Here is a 20,091-nt window from a genome sequence, read left to right as displayed (position 1 = left end):
ACCCAAATGGCGCAGGCACGCAACTCTGTGAATTAGAAAGGAAGAACTCAAGCTACACTTAAAGTTCTCATCTTAAAAATACTCTCATAGATGTTTGGTTTGATCTTTTCTTTTTTTAATCACCTATTTTATTTGAATTCAATTAGTTAACATACAGTGTATCATCAGTTTCAGATGTAGAGTCCAGTAAATCATCAGTTGTATATAACACCCAGTGCTCTTTACATTAAGGTCTTTTCCTTTCTCATACGATGTTTAGTTGCGTGGAACTCACATGTGGGTCTGGGATTAGGCTAAATGTCTTGTTGTGTGTTTTTGCTATTGCCTCTGTATTCAATCATATAATGCAGAACAATGTTAAACAGAGTGATATGAAACCAGTCATGACATAATTATCCAACCTTATTTTTATGACACCCTAAACTGACTGCCTAGTGAGCCCATGAGCCTCTAATAAACGCTGAATCAGGATTAGCTCTGGAGTTTTACAGATGGACATAAAAATAGAGACCTAGGCCTCTATTCTCCCTGCAATGGCCAGCTAGACACTCCCACCCCATTAGGAAGAATGGGGGTTTCACAGAAGCACTCTGTGAGGAATAGCAATCAATAATTTAGAAACCTGAGTAGAATATTTCAAAGGCTCAGCTAGAACACTTATATCAGACTGATTTAAAACTAGAGGAAAAGCCAAGTTAGTCCGGTGAATGTTTTTTGATAACTTAAGTGCATGTCAGGAACAGGAAAAGATTCTATGGGAGCACCCGTGATATTTATATTCTGAGACTTTAGGAAGCTGTATTTAGGATATAATTACAACACTATATATATATCTATCTATATCTATATAGATAGATATAGATATAGATATAGATATATAAGACTATTCATTCCGACCTTTTTAACGACAGTGAATATTTTATGTTTAAAATGAATTTTTCCTTGTGCCAGCAAAATTGCTTTCATTTTCACTATGGACGTAGGATACAAATCTGGTCTCATAAAATTAGAGAATTTTGCTATAGTGCCATTATGTTCTTCCCCAAGTTCCCTCACAGGGTAAGCCAAGCCAGGGATTTCTAGAATCAGGGCAGCTCTTTCTTTCACTTCCACAAAATTCCTGACACTTTTGCAGGTGAATTCCTTGCATAGTGGAAGATATTAACTTGGAAATATGAGATCTAATGAGAGGGATAACTTGCTGCAGTAATTAAGATCTCGTATTTTTAGTAAACGTCACACCCAAGTACTAAATAAGAGTGGGCCTTTGCAGGGGCACCCGGGTGGCTCAGTCGTTAAGCGTCTGCCTTCGGCTCGGGTCATGGTCCCAGGGTCCTGGGATCGAGCCCCGCATCGGGCTCCCTGCTCGGCGGGAGGCCTGCTTCTCCCTCTCCCACTGCCCCTGCTTGTGTTCCCTCTCTCGCTATCTCTCTCTCGGTCAAATAAATAAATATTTTTAAAAATTATTAAAAAAAAAAGAGTGGGCCTTTGCTAAGAACGCCAAAGCATTTGCTAGTCTTTAGCCAAAACTTAAGATTCCTGAGGGATCTTCGGGAGGATGCAGTGCCACAGAAATGGTGCACAGCGTCACTGGGGCCAGACGCTATGTCAATCACACCACCATATTCCTCAACATTTCCCAGGCCGGAACAAATGCCCCAGAGAGACAGTGGAAGATTGGCCACTGACTCCACATACCAGGTCATTTAAAAGAAGGATTAGCTATGAGCCTAGGGTCAAGAAGAGGAAAACGATACCTAAAACACAGGATGACGCAGTCCTTATTCATTGATTACTTTTTAATTAATTTATCACATTATTATTTTTTTGGTTGCAGTTCACAGGAGTACATAAAGAAGAGAAGCCCTGTGGGAAAATCCTTGAACTTTTCTCTTCCTAAAGGCTGGACGGCAGCAGGTCATAGAAACATGTTGGATAATTTGTCATCACTGAAAAAACAACATTGTCCTCTGATGCACACAATGATGGGACGAACAAGGGCATGCTATGTTATCCAGGAGAACCAAAGCCTCAGACAAACACAAAGCTATGGGTTCTTGTGTACAGCAAGCCAAACCAATGACCAGTATCAACTCTAAGGATAACCAGGTGTAACTAAACTTAAAAACAGGAGGTTGTCTGGTTTTCTGCTTTAACAGCTCATATATCACACCCTCTGTGGCATTTTCTATAGAGAAGTTTCACAATGTCCATGGAAACATCAGGCTCCTTTAACACTATTGGAAACACTCTTTCCCTGAGCACATTTGTGTGGGCACAATGCCTTCCTGAGCTCGTGGGATGCTTCCTCTTTTTAAGAAAAATAAAAAAGATCACATATGTATTTCCTATGCAAATCTACAAAATTGTAGATGGACTTTGTGAGTTCTTTAAACCTACATTTTGTAAAGAAAATAAGGTTGACACTGAAATCCTCACTGAATCCAGACCACTTTTAGCTTTTGCTTCAGTGCAAAGAAAGGTTTTCTATCTTAGTGATATGCATTTATAAAAGATTTATAAAAGAATGACAAAGAGATTTTTAAAAACACAACCTTTGGAGACTGCTGACTTGAGTAGAGTTCATTTAGAACAGTGGGGACCATTAACATTTCATACACGTACAGGTAATGGGAAGAAATGGCCCTAACTTACTAGCAATCTCTCTACTGTCCTCTGACTACCTTTCCCAAAAACTGTAAGCAGAGAATGATTATTATTTTACTTTTGGCTGTGGAACATGCAATGGGCTGTGATACTGGAGGAATTGCAGAGTGAAGTTAATCAGAAAAGACAACATAAACAGATTAATATTCCACCCTGGAGCTGCTAGTGGCTTGGACACTAGAAGACAGAGATGCTTCCTTGGCATAAAAACAAAGGTTTTATCATCTGTGTGGAAACAGACTATATCGACAGGCTCCTTGTTCATTGGTAGAATGGTTAAACATAAAGGCAAACTCATCCCCTCTTTTTCCTGAGTCGGCCAAACTGGCACTCGAGAAAAGATGTCCCGTTTCTCTACTGATCCCTTCACTGTATGGACAGTGGATTAGTTCTTATCCCTCCATTCAGAAATGTGATTGTTGGTGAATTACTGACACTGAGAATATTGTAGAGACTGGGATAGGTCATCATAAATACCCTCGTGGCATTTCCTTGTGGCCCAGAGTTTTTGGTTTGGGATGCTCTGGGGGGTCCCAGCTCCTTCTATAATCTGGCAGGATTGACACGTCCATCAAAAAACATAAATGAGGCATGTCACGCAGAGCAGAGGACGCCTTCCGGCGTTAAATGTAAATGATCGAGGCGCTTACTCACTCCTCTGTCAGAGATAAGACCTGCTGGCAGGGGTGTTAGCCTTCCCACCCCTGTCACAGCTGAGATCATGGGTGACCACTGGGGAGACCACTCTCTGAAACAACTTGGGGTTGGTTAGTTCTGGAACCCTTCTCTCCTCCAAGCTCTGTCCAAGATGGCCGGTTCCTTCTCCTGACAACTAGTCAACCTCTTCCCTAGCCTTTGCTTTCTGAATCTGTTATGGGAACCCGACACCCATACTGTGTCCCTACAACTCCCCTATTATCCTGACCACAATCCAGAAAGCTCTACCTTTCTCCAGACTCCTCATGCCCCTCCTGTCTTTCCACCAGGCCCTCCCACGTGGCCCTTTAGATTGGTCAATTTATGCCTCAAAATCTCAACTCCTCCTTCTCCGTGCTCCACCCCATGTGTTGAATTAACAAGAGATGGACTCTCCACTGGCCACCCGGCCCCCTGCCTCCTATCTCTGAGCCCCTGCATGGCAACAACTTTGGAAAGCTTAGGAGAAGCCACGGTCATGGATCCTTGCGCCTGTGGTCACTTCCTGGGTGCAGTGTGGAGCCTGCCTGCCCAGGCTGCTCCCCACTCCCTCCTCCTTCGAAGAATCATCCACCTCCTCCTCCTCCTTAGGGCAGCTATGTGCCCTACAGGGATCGTCGACCTTCCTAAGGGATTCCTTTCCGTCCCGCTCAGCCTGGGTCCACACTGCACTCCCTGTGTTCATCTCTGGCGACTTTAACATCTCTGTGGCTAACCCTCCTGAGCGCCAGCCTCCCAGGTCTCCAGCTGCCCCCTCCCCAGCAGCCCTCTGTCCACTGCACCCTATGCCCATGAAGGCCACGTGGGCCTGTGAGCGTCACTGGACACTAACGACTGCATGCCCACCGTCTGCCCTCGGTCTCCCTCTGCACACAGTGGTGGCATTCGCCGGGTCACACGCCTGGCTGCCTCTAGGGCTCCTCCCCCTCCTGCTCCACCCCGCTGTCCCTGTCTGCCCCCCTCCTCGCCAAGGCAGGACCCCGCGTGGGCTGTTGCAGGAACCGACTCACTACCATTCTGGGTGTCCTTCCCGAGAAGATCCTCTTGCCTCTCTATCACTCTCTCTCTGTGAGCTCCACATGCCCTTCCAGCAGGGAGCCTTCTTTCCAGGAAACGGGCTCTCTGTTCAGGTAACAGGTGCGAGGGCTCTTTGCTAGACGCCTGCCTCGCCACGTGGAGGCTTCCTTTGCTAGGGATCGTAGAAGTACCTCGTGGGGGGTCATAATAGCAGATGGGGGTATTTTTAGAGTTCAAATTTAAGCGTTCGAAAAAACCCCCTCTTGGAGGTAGGTGAGAGCTCTATTTCAGAAGGAGCTCCAGGGCACGGTCAAACCTTTGTTTTTAGACCCGTGAACAGCCATCTCTTCCCGCTTGCACCCGCCCGCGGCTAGCTACAGTGTTGCTCGTACACCAGCGGTGGCCAAGCTTATCACCAAAGAACAGCGAGGCGGGCAGCAGCTTGGCCATGTTGCCATTACCTGTGATGTCTTTAAGGGTGTCTGTGCCTCCAGCCCCTTCTGGAGCCACGGATGACTGCACACAGGACACTAAGTTTCCTACTATGTCATGAAGTGAGGTAAAATTCTCTAGGTTGAAAACATGCATATTGAGCGGTTCGCTTGCTATTTCTTTTAACGCTCCTTCATCTGCATCCTCAACTCCAATTGCAAACACGTTAACATCAGCAGACTTAAGTTCCGCTGAAGGCAGAGCAAGGCCGTCGTCCGAGTGTCCATCAGTTAACACTACGATAACCTGAGGGACTCCATCACTGGCCCGGCTTCCAGCAGCCTCAGTGAGGTGGTTCTGCATTACGTATTCTAATCCTTTTCCGGTCTCATTGCTTCCCCCAATATAGGACATGTTGGAAATGTGGGAGAGGACTTCTTGCTTAGTACGGTACGTATTTAACAGGAACTCGGTATGTGGGTTGCCGTTGAACTGGACCAGAGCAAAACGGAAATCACTGTCTCCCACAGCTAAAGATTCTATAACATCATACAGAAACTCTCGAACAAGTTGGAAATGTTCCTTTCCAATGCTCCAAGAGGAATCCACTAGAAATATTATATCGGCAGCAGCACCACTTTTGACATCTTTAAAAAAAGACATTGGTTTAGATTTTTCTCCTGTTCAGGCAATGACTTCCTATCGGCACAAAACCTTCCTTCCTACGCTGTCTGGGCTTGAACCAGGCTGTCACCTGAGGGAGCCGTGCCTCACTCACGCTACGGGCAGGGAGGCTGACTTACCTGAGCTGCGGGAACCTGAGCTCGAGGACTCGACGGCTGCATATGGCCCAAGTTTCATATGCCATGAGCCCCATACGTGAGCCAGTGGCAGGCTCCAGAATGGAGGGGGAGCTTTCCCTGGAGTGTCTTTTAACTCAGACGTGAGATTCTCTGTGACAGTTTGAGCCCCAAGACCCACCTGATGAGACCAGAAGGCTATCCCATCAGAGACCACCAACCAGCATTTTATGAGTTCATCCTTCAGTCTGGGCTCTGAGACTGGGCCTTGAGAAGAAGGAACCGCAAAAGCTTCTACCGCTTTACATCAACTAGCCTCCACCGCTCTGGGTAATTTGTGAGAAAAATAAATGTAATAAAGAGGTCTTCCTTAAGGGAAGGCTGATGTAACTGTAGTGAAAGGCAGTGTCTCATTTTTCTGTCTTCTTAGCATGAAGAAGGTACTCTAACTAATTACTATATATTTCTCAGGTCCAGAAAAGCCTTTGCAGATGTTATTTATCTTTTTCAAAGATGAATCCAGTCCTCTCTCGAAAGTGGAAGCGGGGGCTCAGGGTGCCAGGCTATGGGGGGCCGAGTGCCCTTCTGCACTGTGAGCCAGGCTGGCCGCACACAGCTGGCTCCTGGACTCTACTTACCTCAGGCTGCCCGGATGCCCCAAGTAATGCCCCCCTTTCCGTGAGGTGGAGCTCAGCTCCCTGCCATCTAAGGACCCGAGAGCCCCGTGGGAGGATCCTTGCCCGAGGCCCAACTCTCCAGGCAAAGGAGAAGAGGACCCAAGGCCACCCCTCTGAGCTCATAATGCATGAAGCATTTCTCCGTTTTCTCAAACTCTGCAAGTAAATTCTTGAGAGGGTTAATTCACATCTATTTTTTAAAAACAGTTCTGAGAAACTAATTTTTTTAAGATGGGGTGATTCTAGACGAAAATGTCTTTTTGTGCCCAGAGTTACAGAGGGAGGGTGATCTATGTGCTCCATTTTCAAGAAAAATGTTTGTTCTCAATATTTGTCTTGTCCTGGTTTTATATGCTATGAGATCAAACCAGTGCCAGAAATGTGGAAAAGCCCTTCATTGGGTAAAATATTTGTGAAACAAACTTTCTGCTCATACCCAGTGTAAAAACAAACCACCTGCAAACCAACTCCAAGATATCAAACCCAAGTTATAGTAAAAACGAGCCGTCTCTCCCTGGATACAGAGCATCCGGAAAAGCCTGTATGCTGAATGAACATCCTGTAACAAAGGGCTTCACCATCCTTTCGAAGTATGTCTAAGTTCTATCTCAAGCTCGTGAGGTCTAAGATCTACGATCAGAGAACATATTTCTCTGAATAAAAGTAAGAAGTGTTTCTGGATCTTACCTGCTTGCTGCTGTTGGGCACGAGTAAGAGAAAAGCCTGAGAGAAAAAGACAAAACATGGCCACCAAGGGCAAATGTCGATGTTTCCTCATTTTGAATGTGTCTAAGCACCAAGTGGGAACCTGAACGAGAAAATAGGGCAAAGTAAAATGATCAGTTTCGACAGATTACAAACTATACATCAAGGATTTATCCCTTTTATGAAATGTAGTTTTGACTAAACAATACATGAGAATCTTTGAATCTAGTGATTATATACCTTTGGCCGTAGCTTAAAAGGGACGGGGCGGGGGGGGGCTGGCAATTAAACCTTGCTTCCTCTCAGATTGAGGCGGGCAGCAAGTCACCAAACAAATGGCAGAAGGAGTCAAGAGTAAAGGTGCTTGTGGACACAAACAGTAGCAGGTCTGTGACACCCAGCTTAATTGTGTAGATGAGGTTTGAAAGAATCCCATAGGAAATCTTCAGTTTATGGAGAAAATGGGCTTTGCCCAAATTAGAGTGGGTGCAAACACAACCATGGCCTCCGGACCACTTCAAATCTTGCCCTTACTCTTTATTTAGCACTCTTTTCCCAACAAAAACCTGCTGTATGCCAACCACCAATCTCAGAATGGAACACGTCCAAGGACATTGAATTGGCAAGCCTATGAAGCCAGACCTGAGGGTTGACCATGTTGCTACGTGATCTCCCATAGCCATGTACCAGCTGGTGGCTGCACGTGTGACTTCCAACCAGCCAAGCTCATGCTCAGATGGGCTTGGTAGTCTGTGTCACCAGACCTTTGCCCTACAAACAACACCCTCCCCTTACCCCAAATCAGAAAGCATCCCTACTCTATCAAAATTCCAATGGCATTTTTTTCATAGAAATAGGGGGGAAAAAATCCTAAAATCATGTGGAAGTTTAAAAGACCCAGAAGAGCCACAGCGATCTTGAGGAAGAAAAATATAGCTGGAGGTGTCACATTTCCTGATTTCAAAACATATTACAAAGCTACAGTCATCAAAACAGGATAGTACTAGAATAAAGACAGACATATGGACCAATGGAAGGACACAGAGATCCCAGAAATAACTCTCACCTCATGTATATGGTCAAATGATCTTTCATAAGAGGGCCAAGGCTGCACAATAAGGAAAGGGCAGTCTTCAACAAATGATGCAAGGAAAACTGCATATCCACATGCAAAAGAACAAAATTAGACACTTACCTTACAACATTTACAAAAACTAACTCAAAATAGATTAAAGATCTAAATGTAAGACCTGAGACTCTAAAATTCCTAGAAGAAAACATAAAGGTCTTCATAACATTGGATTTGGCAAGGATTTCTTTGATACGACACCAAAAGCAAATGGGACTTGATCAAACAAAAATTTCTTGTAGCGAAGGAAACCATCAATAGAGTGAAAGGCAACTTACAGAAAGGGAGAAAACATTCACAAACCATGGATCCGACGAATGGTTCAAATCCGGAATGTATAAAGAACTCCCACAACTCAACAACAGCAACAACAGCAAATAATCCAACTTAAAAATGGAAAAAGAGCTTGAATAGACATTTCGCCAAAGAAGATACACCAATGGCCATTAAACACATGAAAAGATGCACAACACCACCTGATCTCATCATCAGAGAAATGCAAATCAAAACCACCATGAGATATCACCTCACACCCATCAGAATGACTACTATCAAAAAAATATTAAACAACTATTATCAGTGAGGATGCAGGAAAATTAGAACCTTGGTGCCCTGTTGGTGGGAATATAAAACGGTGCAGCCTCTATATAAAACTCTAGGGAGGGTCCTCAAAAAATTAAAAATAGAATTACCATATAACCCAGCAATGCCACTTCTGGGCATACATCCAAAATAACTGAAACAGGATTGCAAAGAAATATCTGCACCCCCAAATTTATTGCAGCATTAGTCACAACAGCCAAGAAGTAGAAACAACATAAATGCCCATCGATGGACGAACAGGTAAAGATAAATGTGGGATACACATAGAGTGGAGTACTACTCAGCCTTAAAAAAGAAGGGAATCCTATCATATGTGACGTTGTGGACGAACCTTGCGGACACCGTGAGGAGTGAAATGAGCCTTTTACAAAAAGACACATACTGCAAGGTTCCACTTAGAGGAGGTATCTGAAGTAGTCCAACTGCTAGAAACAGAAAATAGAACGGTGGTCGCCAGAGGGTGGGGGAGGGGGAGATGCTCAACAAACGAAGAGTTCCAGTTTTGCAAGATGAGAAAATTCTAGAAATTCACTGCACAGCAAGGTGCATACAGTTAACATGACTGCACTGTTCACTTAAAAATGGTCAGGATGGAGGGCGCCTGGGTGGCTCAGTGGGTTAAGCATCTGACTCTTGCTTTCAGTTTGGATCATGATCTCACGGTCATGAGACTGGGCCTCGCGTCAGGATCCACAGGGCAGTCTGGGATTCTCTCTCCCTCACCTCCCCCCACAACACTCTCTCTCTCTAAAAAATAGATAAATACTTTTAAAAATATGGCTAAGATGGTAAATTTTATGTCATGTTTGTTTTACCACAATTTTTTAAAAAGGACAGGAAAAATCACCTGTTTTCAAAAGTAAGGGTAACAATGTACCCCTTAAATGTAACCATCGATTTAACAGGTATGATATAGACTTTTTTGAGGTGTGATCACGGCTAAGAGCTATAATGGGAACAAAATACAAGTAAACATTTTCTTAAAGCATGTGTCCGTGCCCCTGGAAAGAAACAGCACAATGTTTGTCCTTGCCCATAAATAATACCTGGAAAGGAAGAAGAAAAGACGTATTGGGCAGCAAAATATTAAGTTTTGGGAACAAGACTTGAGTCTTATGAAAGCAAAAGAGAATCTGATGTAATATTGAGACCTGGTGCAAAAATTATTTCTGCCCTCAGTACCACCTGAGCTCTGAAATCGGCTCCACGGAAGGCCTAAGCTTTTGCACCTGTTGACCTTACCAGCTAGACCTTCCCCTTGCCCTAGGCACTCCATGGGCCCAGTGATTCTGTTCACAGCTGTCCACCGTACAATGCAGGAACTCCATCTTCCCCACATTGCTAATGAAGTCAGTGTTAAGGATGGTCTGATATCGTCAGTGTTGTCAAATAGATCAACACAAGTCACGACAGCAGAGGAAAGTCTGTCCGACTATTTAGTGAGGTGGCCTTGGTGGGAGACGGGTGTTCGGTTGGACTACTCAGCAAGACAGCATTGAGGGCCAAGGAGAACCAAGAGGCAGCCCCTATGAGGCTGCTACCTAAGGACATGGGTACAGTGAACACAAAGAAAACCTAAGCTCAGGCCCATGGTTTTGCTCACCAGGGGTCAGGCCCAGAGGGAGAAGCTGGGATTCAGATCTCATGGCCCAGCTCTGAGGAACAGCGAGACACAGAGTGTGGGCCCTCCGCCCAGTCGGCCAAAATTTGGTGGACTAGACAGAGAAAGGTAAAACCATAAACAAGAGAGTGGATTCCAAGATCCACTGCACCTTTGGATTTCCAAGGAAAGTCAACAAAGTCTCATCCAGGCTAAGACAAATCTACTCTGCGATTCCAATTCTGAGAGCTTGGAAAGAGAACCACCTGTCAATACAACTTTCTCCTGGAAATGTATCAACACCGCAAAGAAAAGGTTGTTCTCATGATGATCAGGAGGCCAGTCAACAAGAGGACATCCTTCTTTCTTACAGTAAGACGACAGCTGGTGGTCATAAGGGCAGTATTTCAAAGGCACAGCCCAATCATCTTGACTTGAAATGGTGAACACGCATTAGATACGGATCAATACGATAGAAAGGGGCAGCCCCCAATGCTCGGTGCTTTGCTGCCACAGTACCTGCAAGTCCTAGTTGAGTCCTGGCTGGTGCTCGGGGCACTCCCTACAGGCACCACTTAGCTGGTTGGTCTGCTTTCTCTACTGAGGATGACCTTCCAACCAGCCCCACGATTGCCCCCTTCACTCCCTAGAAATCCCTCAAGCCAATGCTCCACCCTGGGAATCTTCCAGATCTTTCCATCCAGCCATACCTCCCTTCCCCCACACACTGTTAAACCTATTCCCGAATTTTTCTTCTGGGGAAAAAAAAAAAAGTAAATGCGAGGTCTATACTTTGTGTGTGTGTGTGTGTGTGTGTGTGTGTGTGTGTGTGTGTGTGTGTTCTCAATGAGGATATACACTTCTTTTAGAGGGGGGAAGAGGGGCAGAGGGAAAAGGAGAGAGAATCTCAAGCAGACTCTACACCCAGCATGGAGCCCAACACAGGGCTCAATCTCATGACCCAGAGATCATGACCCGAGCCAATATCAAGAGCCTCTTAACCAACTAAGCCACTCAGACACCCTTAGGATAGACACTTTAGAACAATGTAAAAGGACATTGTACATGTGCTATTATTGATTCTTTCTATTAAAATTAAACATTGGATTTTTCTATCACCAATAAGCATCCTCCTAGAAAACTGTTTTATGGGAAAATTGTCCATGTTATTTGAATTCTACTGGATTCTTTCCAAAACTATAGCCAGCCCTTTCTAAAACAACCTGTAATATTGTAATTGGTCAAAACCTTTTTTAAATATGGGACCCACAAATTGCAAAGGATTTGTCAAACTCCCACAAACGTGTGCACACCTGTATCTGTGTATACGGGGTTTTCTGGGGATAGGGTCCATGTTTGCATGTGATTCTAAAAGCATCTCGTCTACCTCCCCACTAAAGTTTAAGCACCATATACCACCACTTCAATGGAAAATTTTAATGTGAATCTTTCAGGGAGTCCAGCTACTTTTTTTAAGTATTTGATCCACGCACAAGATGCAAGATTCTAAGTAGTGCTTTTGTTTAAGAATAAGAACAAGAGAATATCATAGGACCTCATCAGAAATCACTGGACTGTGCAATCCATGTGGAGAAAAGATCTGCTTACCCACTGCTGGGTGTGGGACGGGAGGGCCCCAGGCCCCTGCAGGCAGCTTTCACAAATGGGGTGCACTGTGTTCAGCAGCTTACTAATGGCTTTGTAACCGTCCCTGCATCCCACACGGCATCACATCTGACTTCTGAGAATCCGCGAATCCTCTCCAATATTAAACACTGAGTAGGCTCTCTATTGAGAAACTCCAAAATAATTTTCTCCTCTTTGATGAAGCTCAAAAAAAATCTAAACTGTAATGAGATGAAATCTCTAACATCTTCCTGAGGCATTACCCACTTCAACCCTTCTCTAAGGAAAATGAATCTTAAATGGGTTGAAAATGACATGTAAAAACTTTTATTTCTGAGATATTCGTCTTTAGAAGAGTAACCCCATAAATGAAGTGCTGCCCATTGAGACACAAAATAACGAAATGAGGGTACAGTGCACAGGAATTATCTTTTCTAAAATCTACCCAGATAGTAGGGGAAAAGGAAGGGAGGGGAGGGGAAGCCTGGAGGGGAGGGGAGAGGAGGGCAGGGCAGGGGAGGGGAGGGGAGGGGAGCAAGGACAGAGCGGGGGAAAAGCTCTTCCCGTTCTGGAGACCATGCTTGTGTTATCCAAGCCCCACTCATGACTGATGAGCTCACGTGGTTTGGCTGAGCTGAATTCCCAGGTGGGAAAACTGCCTTCAGTCCCACACACTTTTCTTGCCATCATGCTTAGGAGCCAGTCATGTGGCTCAAGTGTTCCTAGCCCAGCTGCTGGATATTTGTTAATGTTTCTGTTTGCAATTAAGTCTATTCTATTTATCATGTCACGGAGTCCCAATTTTTAAAACTGAAGTTTTTAAAAGATGTCAAACATCATCTTCCCAAATGATCACCAGCCTTGCTCATTTTAATGAGGGAGGACACAGACACTCCCTCATTGCCCTCCCCCCGCCCCTCCCCACCACCCCAGGAAATAGAGACAAGAGAGCACAAGTAGAATTTACCCGCACTTCTATCTCACCCATGGGATTTCATGCCCTCCGCCCAACAAACCAATGGCTGCTTCCCCCCCGCCCCCATTTTATATATGGCTGAGAAACTGAAACCAGGGCAGGTAAGGCCACATGGATAAAACAAGATAGAACCAGAATCCTAACCAAAGTCTGTGTTTGCAAAGCCCATGGGAAGAGCCCCAGGAAACCCTGAGAGATGGTGCCAGGTCTGGCCCGGATCCCGAGGAAACTCCCCATCTCTTCTGGGGAAAAAATAGACTTCTCTGGGGACAGATTCTGTGTCAATAGGATCCATTTGTCTGCCGCTCTTCTTTTAAACATGAAAGCAAAGTCAGAATTGGCTGCTAGAGACCCTAGGGTTGGGTGTGGTGAGGTGCTTCTTTGTGTGATAGATTCTGGGTCCAGAAGTCAACAGATCCAATCATAGAACTTCATTAAATTTTCATTCTTATCTTTCTATGTGGCATTAGTAATTCCTTTCTTCACTCTGCCTCGTTCTGAAAAGGATTTGAGGTGCCTTTTTCCTTTTTGTAGCTGTCCATTTGAAGCTTACAAAGACATCTCTCATTCCAAAGATGGCTTTCCATGGACCTCCGACTCGCCATCCTACTGGGTCGAATTCCAAAGACTTCCCCAAGCTATTTTGCAATTCCACGAAATTAGTTTTCATAAAGTCTATTCAAAAGCTTTTTCATTTTCCATGTCTGGAAATCTTTTTTAAGAAAGAGACACACACAGGCACACAAGGAAATCATTTTGAAACAAAGGCTTGAATATATCCAGAGGCCCCATTTTGAGAGCATTTATTTGCTCTTCTGCAAGCACTGCTTTTTTTAAAATCAGGCTGGTCCTCCTATCAAGTTCTAGGACTTCTGTTAACTCCTGATGTCCCGTTTAAAGCAGGAGCGACAGAAATCCTTGAAGACCAGGCGGGTGTGTGGGCTATCTGCTGGGAGACCGGGAGTCACATCTCAGGAAACCCCAGGGGCCCCAAGCTGGCAGCCCACCCTACTTCTCCCTCCTTCTCTCACTCCCCTTCCCTTCTGGCCAGAATCCTGGGAAAGGAGTCCCCATTCTCACCCCCAAGGGAGGAAGCGAAAAGAGGATTTATTAGGTCCTCGGTTAGGGAGGGAAGAGGGTGGAATTTACTATATTCCTGCCATTTGAAAGAGCGTTGGGGGAATCCTCAAAAGCAAATGCTTTGGAACATTCCAGAGAAGACCCCCCCTAAATCGGAAGGTGGTCTTTTAACTGTTTATTTTACAACTTGAACCTCATCTTTCCATTTTATGAAAATGCACAAGGGAAAAGAATATCAGCCACGCACACATATCTGTAAACCATTATCTGTTTGACCCAAGCTCTGAACGTGTTTCCTGTGATATTGAAACTTTAACTCTTCTGATGATGTATGTTCACTTAGCCTCACTACCACCCACAGTGTCCTTGTAGACACTCAGTAGCCAACTCAAGATCTTTCATCTTTGGTAAAATCGAGTAAAACAATACCCATTCAGCAGCTCATGTATTTAAACAGAGCAAATCTGGAAGAGAAGATTATTTAAAATAGACTTTTTTTTAATTAACTTGAAACATCTAATATAATATTACCAACACCTGATTTAGTGTAACAGCCTGGAAAAATTCTACTTCCTTACTTCTGCATCATCAATGGTCAGTTAATCTCCCCAGGCTCACTTATTTTATGTGCAAAATAAGGCTAATGGCTGATGCTCTCACTGGTGGGGTTCTGCTAAGATTTCCTTCCATCTGTTTCCCTGGGCCTGACCAGGGATGGGTCTCCCGCTGCCCCCACGAGAGACAGAGAGCTCCCCGGGGGCACATCGGGCAATCTGTGAGCCTCAGCTGAGCTGGCTCTAAATCTGGGTGCTGGCCCGGGTCTGCTGAATCAACTGATGAAGATTCCAGAAGAGAAAAACCAGTTTCCTGGAATGGCTTCCCTGGAGACCTGAGTCATCTCCAGCTGCTGTTCAATTTTTAATTTTCAAATTAAATTGGCCCATGAGCTCTTTCTTCCAGTGGCCAATGCTCAATGCTCTGGGTCCATGAAAACTAAATGTATGGCGCACACCAGAGAAATCTTACAGAGCTAGTTCGCACCATGCGTCCCCCTGGCCGGTCCTAGCTCGTGAATGTTTCTCGGTATTTTGTGAGTCTTAGAATTCAGGAAGGAGAACAGCAGGATCATGCTCTGCTAGATGCAGCCAGACCCCTACAAAAGACTAACCATTTGCCTTTGGGAAAGGGTTTGGCAGAACTTTTCCCGTTTGTCTTATTTTTCTCCTCTTTCCGATTTTTTTTTTTTAAACAATTACCTCTCTGCTAAGGAAACTTACACACAACTCCACAGAAGACTGGCCAATGGAAGGAAGTGCCTTTCTTCACAGGATACCCTAAAATATTCTCTAACAACTTTTCCTCCTTTGATATTCCTGGTCCCGGGTTCTCTGCTTACGATGGGCTCACATTAATAAGGGTAGGAGCGCCCAGAAATGCTGACTTGGCTTTTCTACTAGCACTGTGACCTCAGACAGGTCATTCACCTCTCTGTGCTCCATTCTCTCGTCTGAAATGTCAAGGGTGTGGAGAAGGCATCCACCCAGGTAGTAATTTTTTGATATTTAAAATAGCCAAATGGAAATGGCATATTTGCCGAGCATAAGGTGGGGTCTATGTCTCAGTCATTCCGGAACCCTCCCTCAATCCCAAAGCTCCCGGGCCCATGGAGCAGAGCAGGACTCATCGAGCTTGAACGAATATGAGAACACATGGACCGCGTAGAGGGTTACGTACCTTCTCTCTGGGCTAGAACTCTGTCCTTTAGGACCCTGGCAGCGGGTCGCTCAGGCTAACAATCTCAGTCAACGATAAATCTGAACAAAGATTTAAAATGGGACGTTCGTAATGATAGTCTGTGTGAATTTTTTAAAACATGTAAGTTGCCTCTCAGGAGAAAGTAGCAAAGGGCTGGTAATGCAAAGTTTGGGAGTTATTGGATCAGTTCACCTTCACATTATTCCTGCCAGTTTTAAAGTTCAAAAATCCTACGTGGAGACAGGATGACCTGAACATGCAAATTCACTTTGGTTCTGAAACAACTTACTGTTAATTTAAACTTTTCTTAGGGGATGTGGGCAAAATGTTTCTTTCATAAGTTCTTATTTGGCTCGTGTCCTTGTAATGAAATTATTTGAGAGTGCAGAATGCCTCGTTTCAAGGCATAATTTCACCTCGGTACCTGAGCACAGAAAAAATAAAATTCTAAATTTATATCCACTTCAGATATTACAGTCACATTTTAAAATGTGTGCTTAAACAGTCTAACGTTACCCATGAGCCCTGCTGAGATGTCTATCAACCTACTCCCTGCAAACCCAGAAACCACACCCTGAAGGACTCCCACCACTTGGGGATTTTTCCGGAGCTCGGAGGGATACACACACCGCCCTCTAGCGGACAGAAAACCAGCCTGCGCTTTCAGGATAGGCTACACCGGGATGAATGTGCTAACTCGAACTTTCATCTCCCTCCCAGAATAGACCTATGAGACCAGAAGGCGTTCAAAATTATGCTTTCAAAAATCAACATAATGTGGAGAGCCCCCTTTTGTAAATCAGGACCCTGTGTGTTATGAGTGGGGTGGGTGGGCGTCACCCATGCTTTAGAAGGAGCAAGCAGCATCTTTTCCTTAAAGTGGAGGATATAACCTTCCAGAATTTTTACACTGCAAAGACAGACACCGTATCTGGAAATGCAGGGAGCGAAGAGAAGTGTCCTTGTCTAGTTCCACGCTGTCTGAGCTAGCAGGAACTTTTTAAAGCTTCCCTGCTTTAAAATTTGAATTATGTCAGGCTTCCATTTCCTCAGCTAGAGCTACTAACAAGATTTTTTTAAATGTCAAGTCCCTCCTGAAACGTCAGCTCTTGGTGCCACAGTGGAGTGGTTCTTACTGCGTGCTTTCCACGGCGAAGACACCATGAGAGCCCAGGGGTCGCCGTGGAAAGGCTGCCTGGTACACAATGTCCCACTGAGACGGGGAAGCCGCCTGTGATTCCTCTCCCAAGACATAACAGATCCTCTCGGGTTCCTCCAAACAGAACAGTGACAAAAACAAATTGTCAAATAAAACTTCTGGCTGAGGTCATTAGCATGCCTGCAAGACAGTCTTGTAGGACAGACTCTGTGGCTTGTTGCTGGCTTTTAAACCCTAAATGTGGAATTTCACATAAAAGCGGGTGGTGATGCAGGCTGCTGGTGAGGACCACACTTTATCTGGTTGTCTAAACACACTGAGCAACCTCCCCGGGCAGCAAGCTCCCGGGGCAGGAACTCTCGAACCAGCTTCCAAAAGGGCCGGAGGGCTGATTTCAAGCTGGCTTACAGCAGTGGCCTCTGCAGCCGCCTGACCCAAAACCACGGTCAGATGGGAACCTCATTTGAGCCACGAATCCATCGTTGATTATCAATTGGGGGGGGGGGTTCTTCCTACTTTATCATCAGTGATGTGTTAGGTTCTAAGCTATGAAAATGACAAAAGGCACTCATGTGGGCAGAATAAAGGGAGATGCAGAAACAAAGACATTTCTATTCAGAAAGATCTTATATCAAAAATGCCCTTAAGACCCCTTGTTTGGACACTGGCCGTATAATCCATCAGCTGAGAGCCACACGCATGGTGGGGTGGGGCACACATCCTCCCAGGAGCTGGAGCCAAGGGCTAACCTTCTAGAGGCTTCCCCCCGGCCACCTCCCAGGAAGGTGGGGTGGCCACACCCTCCAATTCCCCCATAGGAAAAAGGCAGGATGGCCACACTTTTCCACCTTGCTGTGGCGCTCTCTCCCAGGCTCTGTTCTCCACCCAATGTCTTATTCATGGTTTTGTCACTGCCGGACTAGGGAAAGAGAAAAATAAGCCTCAATGGCAATCCCTTGCCTCAACAAAGATGGTCAAGATCACATGACCATTCCTATATGTTGAGCTCCTACAAAAGCCCCTCACCTCCCCATCCCTGTGCCTTCACCCTCAGCAACAAGCCCACATTAAGAACAAAGTAAAGTACAGGTCCCAGCCCCCTGGCCCCCAGCCCCAGAGGTGGCCTGAATGAGGCAAGAAGCCCACTCAGGTCAGGTGCTCAGATCCTACAGCTCAAATCCTCCAGCCAACATCGAGCTCCTAGCGCTTCTTCCTCCATCGGCTTGGAGAGCCTTAGAGAACGTAAACCAAGTTTCCCATGACTTAGAATGAAACAGGACAGAAGGACACTGTCCTCTGGGCGGGAACAAATCAAATGGCCCATTCCAATCTAGATATCAATTAGCGTGGGACCCTCCATTGCTTGGCCATCTGCTTTCCTGAAACGGTGAAGATTTTACTACCATCTCAGCCACCCACGGGGTGTGCAGCCCCTGCAAGCCATTGAGCATCTCAGAGCCCCTGCCCCTGATTCTGTATCCTGAAAAGCGGGGGACCACACCTCAGTGGCTTCCAACCAAGACTCTCTGCCATTGTCTTTAGTCCAGCAAAGAACTCAGAAGCTCCGACGAGGTCCAACAGCCAGCTGCTTTTCAATATCATTTTGGTTAAGGACAAAGAATATTTGATTTTAAAGCCATTTCTGTTCAGTGTTTTGAAGTACTGAGAATGGGTGCCCTGGGAGGTCCGGGGATCCCAGGTTGAGGAGGAGAATCTGCCCACACGGGCTCCGAGCACCTGTGCAGCCCTCCAATCCTACGGCTCTTGTGTGGAGATAGCTGTGTGCTGGGCGAGGAGCTGGCTGGCACCGGTCAGCACCCCTGCCCTCTGAGTGCAAGACACACCCCTGCGCTCAGAGCAGTTTGTTCTTGGAGTTCAGACCAGCCTCTTAGTGTGCTCCTGGGCCAGGCTGTGAAATGCTGATTTGTGTTTATACTCCCCCCTAGGAATCCCCTGGGTCCTCCCAGCGACCCCACCCCTGCTTCAATCCTGGTCCACTTTCTAACACTTGAAACGGGTCCCCGGGGCAGGCTGGCACCTGTCAGAGAACACTTTCCGCCCTGGGCGTCCCAGCTCGGGAACAGGCCTTGGGCCTCCCAACTTGGCACCCGTGCCACATCTGGGCAAACCGGGTGGGCCCCACGGCCCTAGGAGCCCTGCCTTATCCACTGGGCATGCGGCCGAAACACCAAATGCTTTCCCCTCCTCCTCTGACCTCGGCAGCTCCTTTACGCAGCAGCCCCCCCCCACCCTACTCCCCTGCCCCAGGACAGAGATTCCAACAGTGACCTCAGGTTCCTGAAAAGAGGAAACCCTTGGTACTGGCCAAGGAACTCTTCACTTGGCCCTGAGCCGGTGCACCAAAGTCGCCCCCAGCCCCCGAGGGCAACAGAGGTGCTCCACCAGCCCCTGCCCACGCGAACCCCCTGGCAGGATGCCCGCCTGACGCGCCTGTGGGGGAGAATTCAGACAGAATCTCCCCCAAAGAGCTCCTCAACAAGTAGTTAAGAATCCCCGCAAGACACTTCTGCTAACGAAGCGGATTCCCCCCTGAGTTCCAGAAGGAGGAGAGAACGTCAAACAGACCTCGAGCCCAGAAACACTGCAGGAGGGGTGGGGGAAGCCCACGGCGCCACGCAACTGCAGCCCACCTGCAAGCCGGGGCCCTAACCAAGCTGCAGAAACCCAGGGGCGCCAAAGTGGGAAAGAAACCTCAGCTGAATCTTCCAGGGACCAGAACCATGTCCAGAGCACTGACTCTAACAGCGAACACGAGAGCCCCCTAGAATGCTCGAACTGAAGCCGTTCCTTCTGGCCCACAAGCTCAGGAGAGCGGAGGGGACCGTGCACTTACCCTGAGCAAATCGGAAGACGTGTATGTGCCTGGGCTTCTGTATTCACTTAGGGTCGCATGGCTTTCCCCGCTGACGGTGTCTGCTTCCCTGTCTGCGGGAGCGGGGCTGCGGGCAGAGGAGGAAGCCCCTTGCGGTCCTCGCAGGAGGCTGGAGTGCTGGAGAACTGAGCGGCCTTCGGTGGGAGACTGAGCTCCAAACACTGGAGCCGGTCCAAGGATACAGTCAGGGCTTCCTCCAGCTCCCCGCCTCCCCTCCCCTCCCCTCCCCTCCCCTCCCCTCCCCTCCCCTCCCCTTCTCCCGACCCCTCCTCCTCC

The 20,091-nt window shown here is 46.5% G+C and overlaps 1 protein-coding gene across 1 annotated transcript in view; it reads right to left on the bottom strand.

Annotated features, from left to right (window-relative positions):
- Window positions 1–19,976, bottom strand: part of COL6A3 (collagen type VI alpha 3 chain) — an 80,526-nt gene extending 60,550 nt beyond the window's left edge. Inside the window, 4 exon segments of the mRNA XM_073876754.1 lie at window positions 4,842–5,459; window positions 6,977–7,097; window positions 8,061–8,102; window positions 19,777–19,976. Coding sequence (XP_073732855.1) covers window positions 4,842–5,459; window positions 6,977–7,067 — 709 coding nt within the window. The 5' untranslated portion in view covers window positions 7,068–7,097; window positions 8,061–8,102; window positions 19,777–19,976.
- Between the last annotated feature and the right edge of the window lie 115 nt (window positions 19,977–20,091).

The sequence above is a fragment of the Callorhinus ursinus genome, unplaced genomic scaffold (genome assembly GCF_003265705.2).
Source record: "Callorhinus ursinus isolate GAN/ISIS: 27379988/994484 unplaced genomic scaffold, GSC_fseal_2.0 scaffold2, whole genome shotgun sequence".
Lineage (NCBI taxonomy): Eukaryota > Metazoa > Chordata > Mammalia > Carnivora > Otariidae > Callorhinus > Callorhinus ursinus.
The sequence above is the reverse complement of the archived record's forward strand: the minus strand, read 5'-3'. Positions and strand labels throughout refer to the sequence as shown.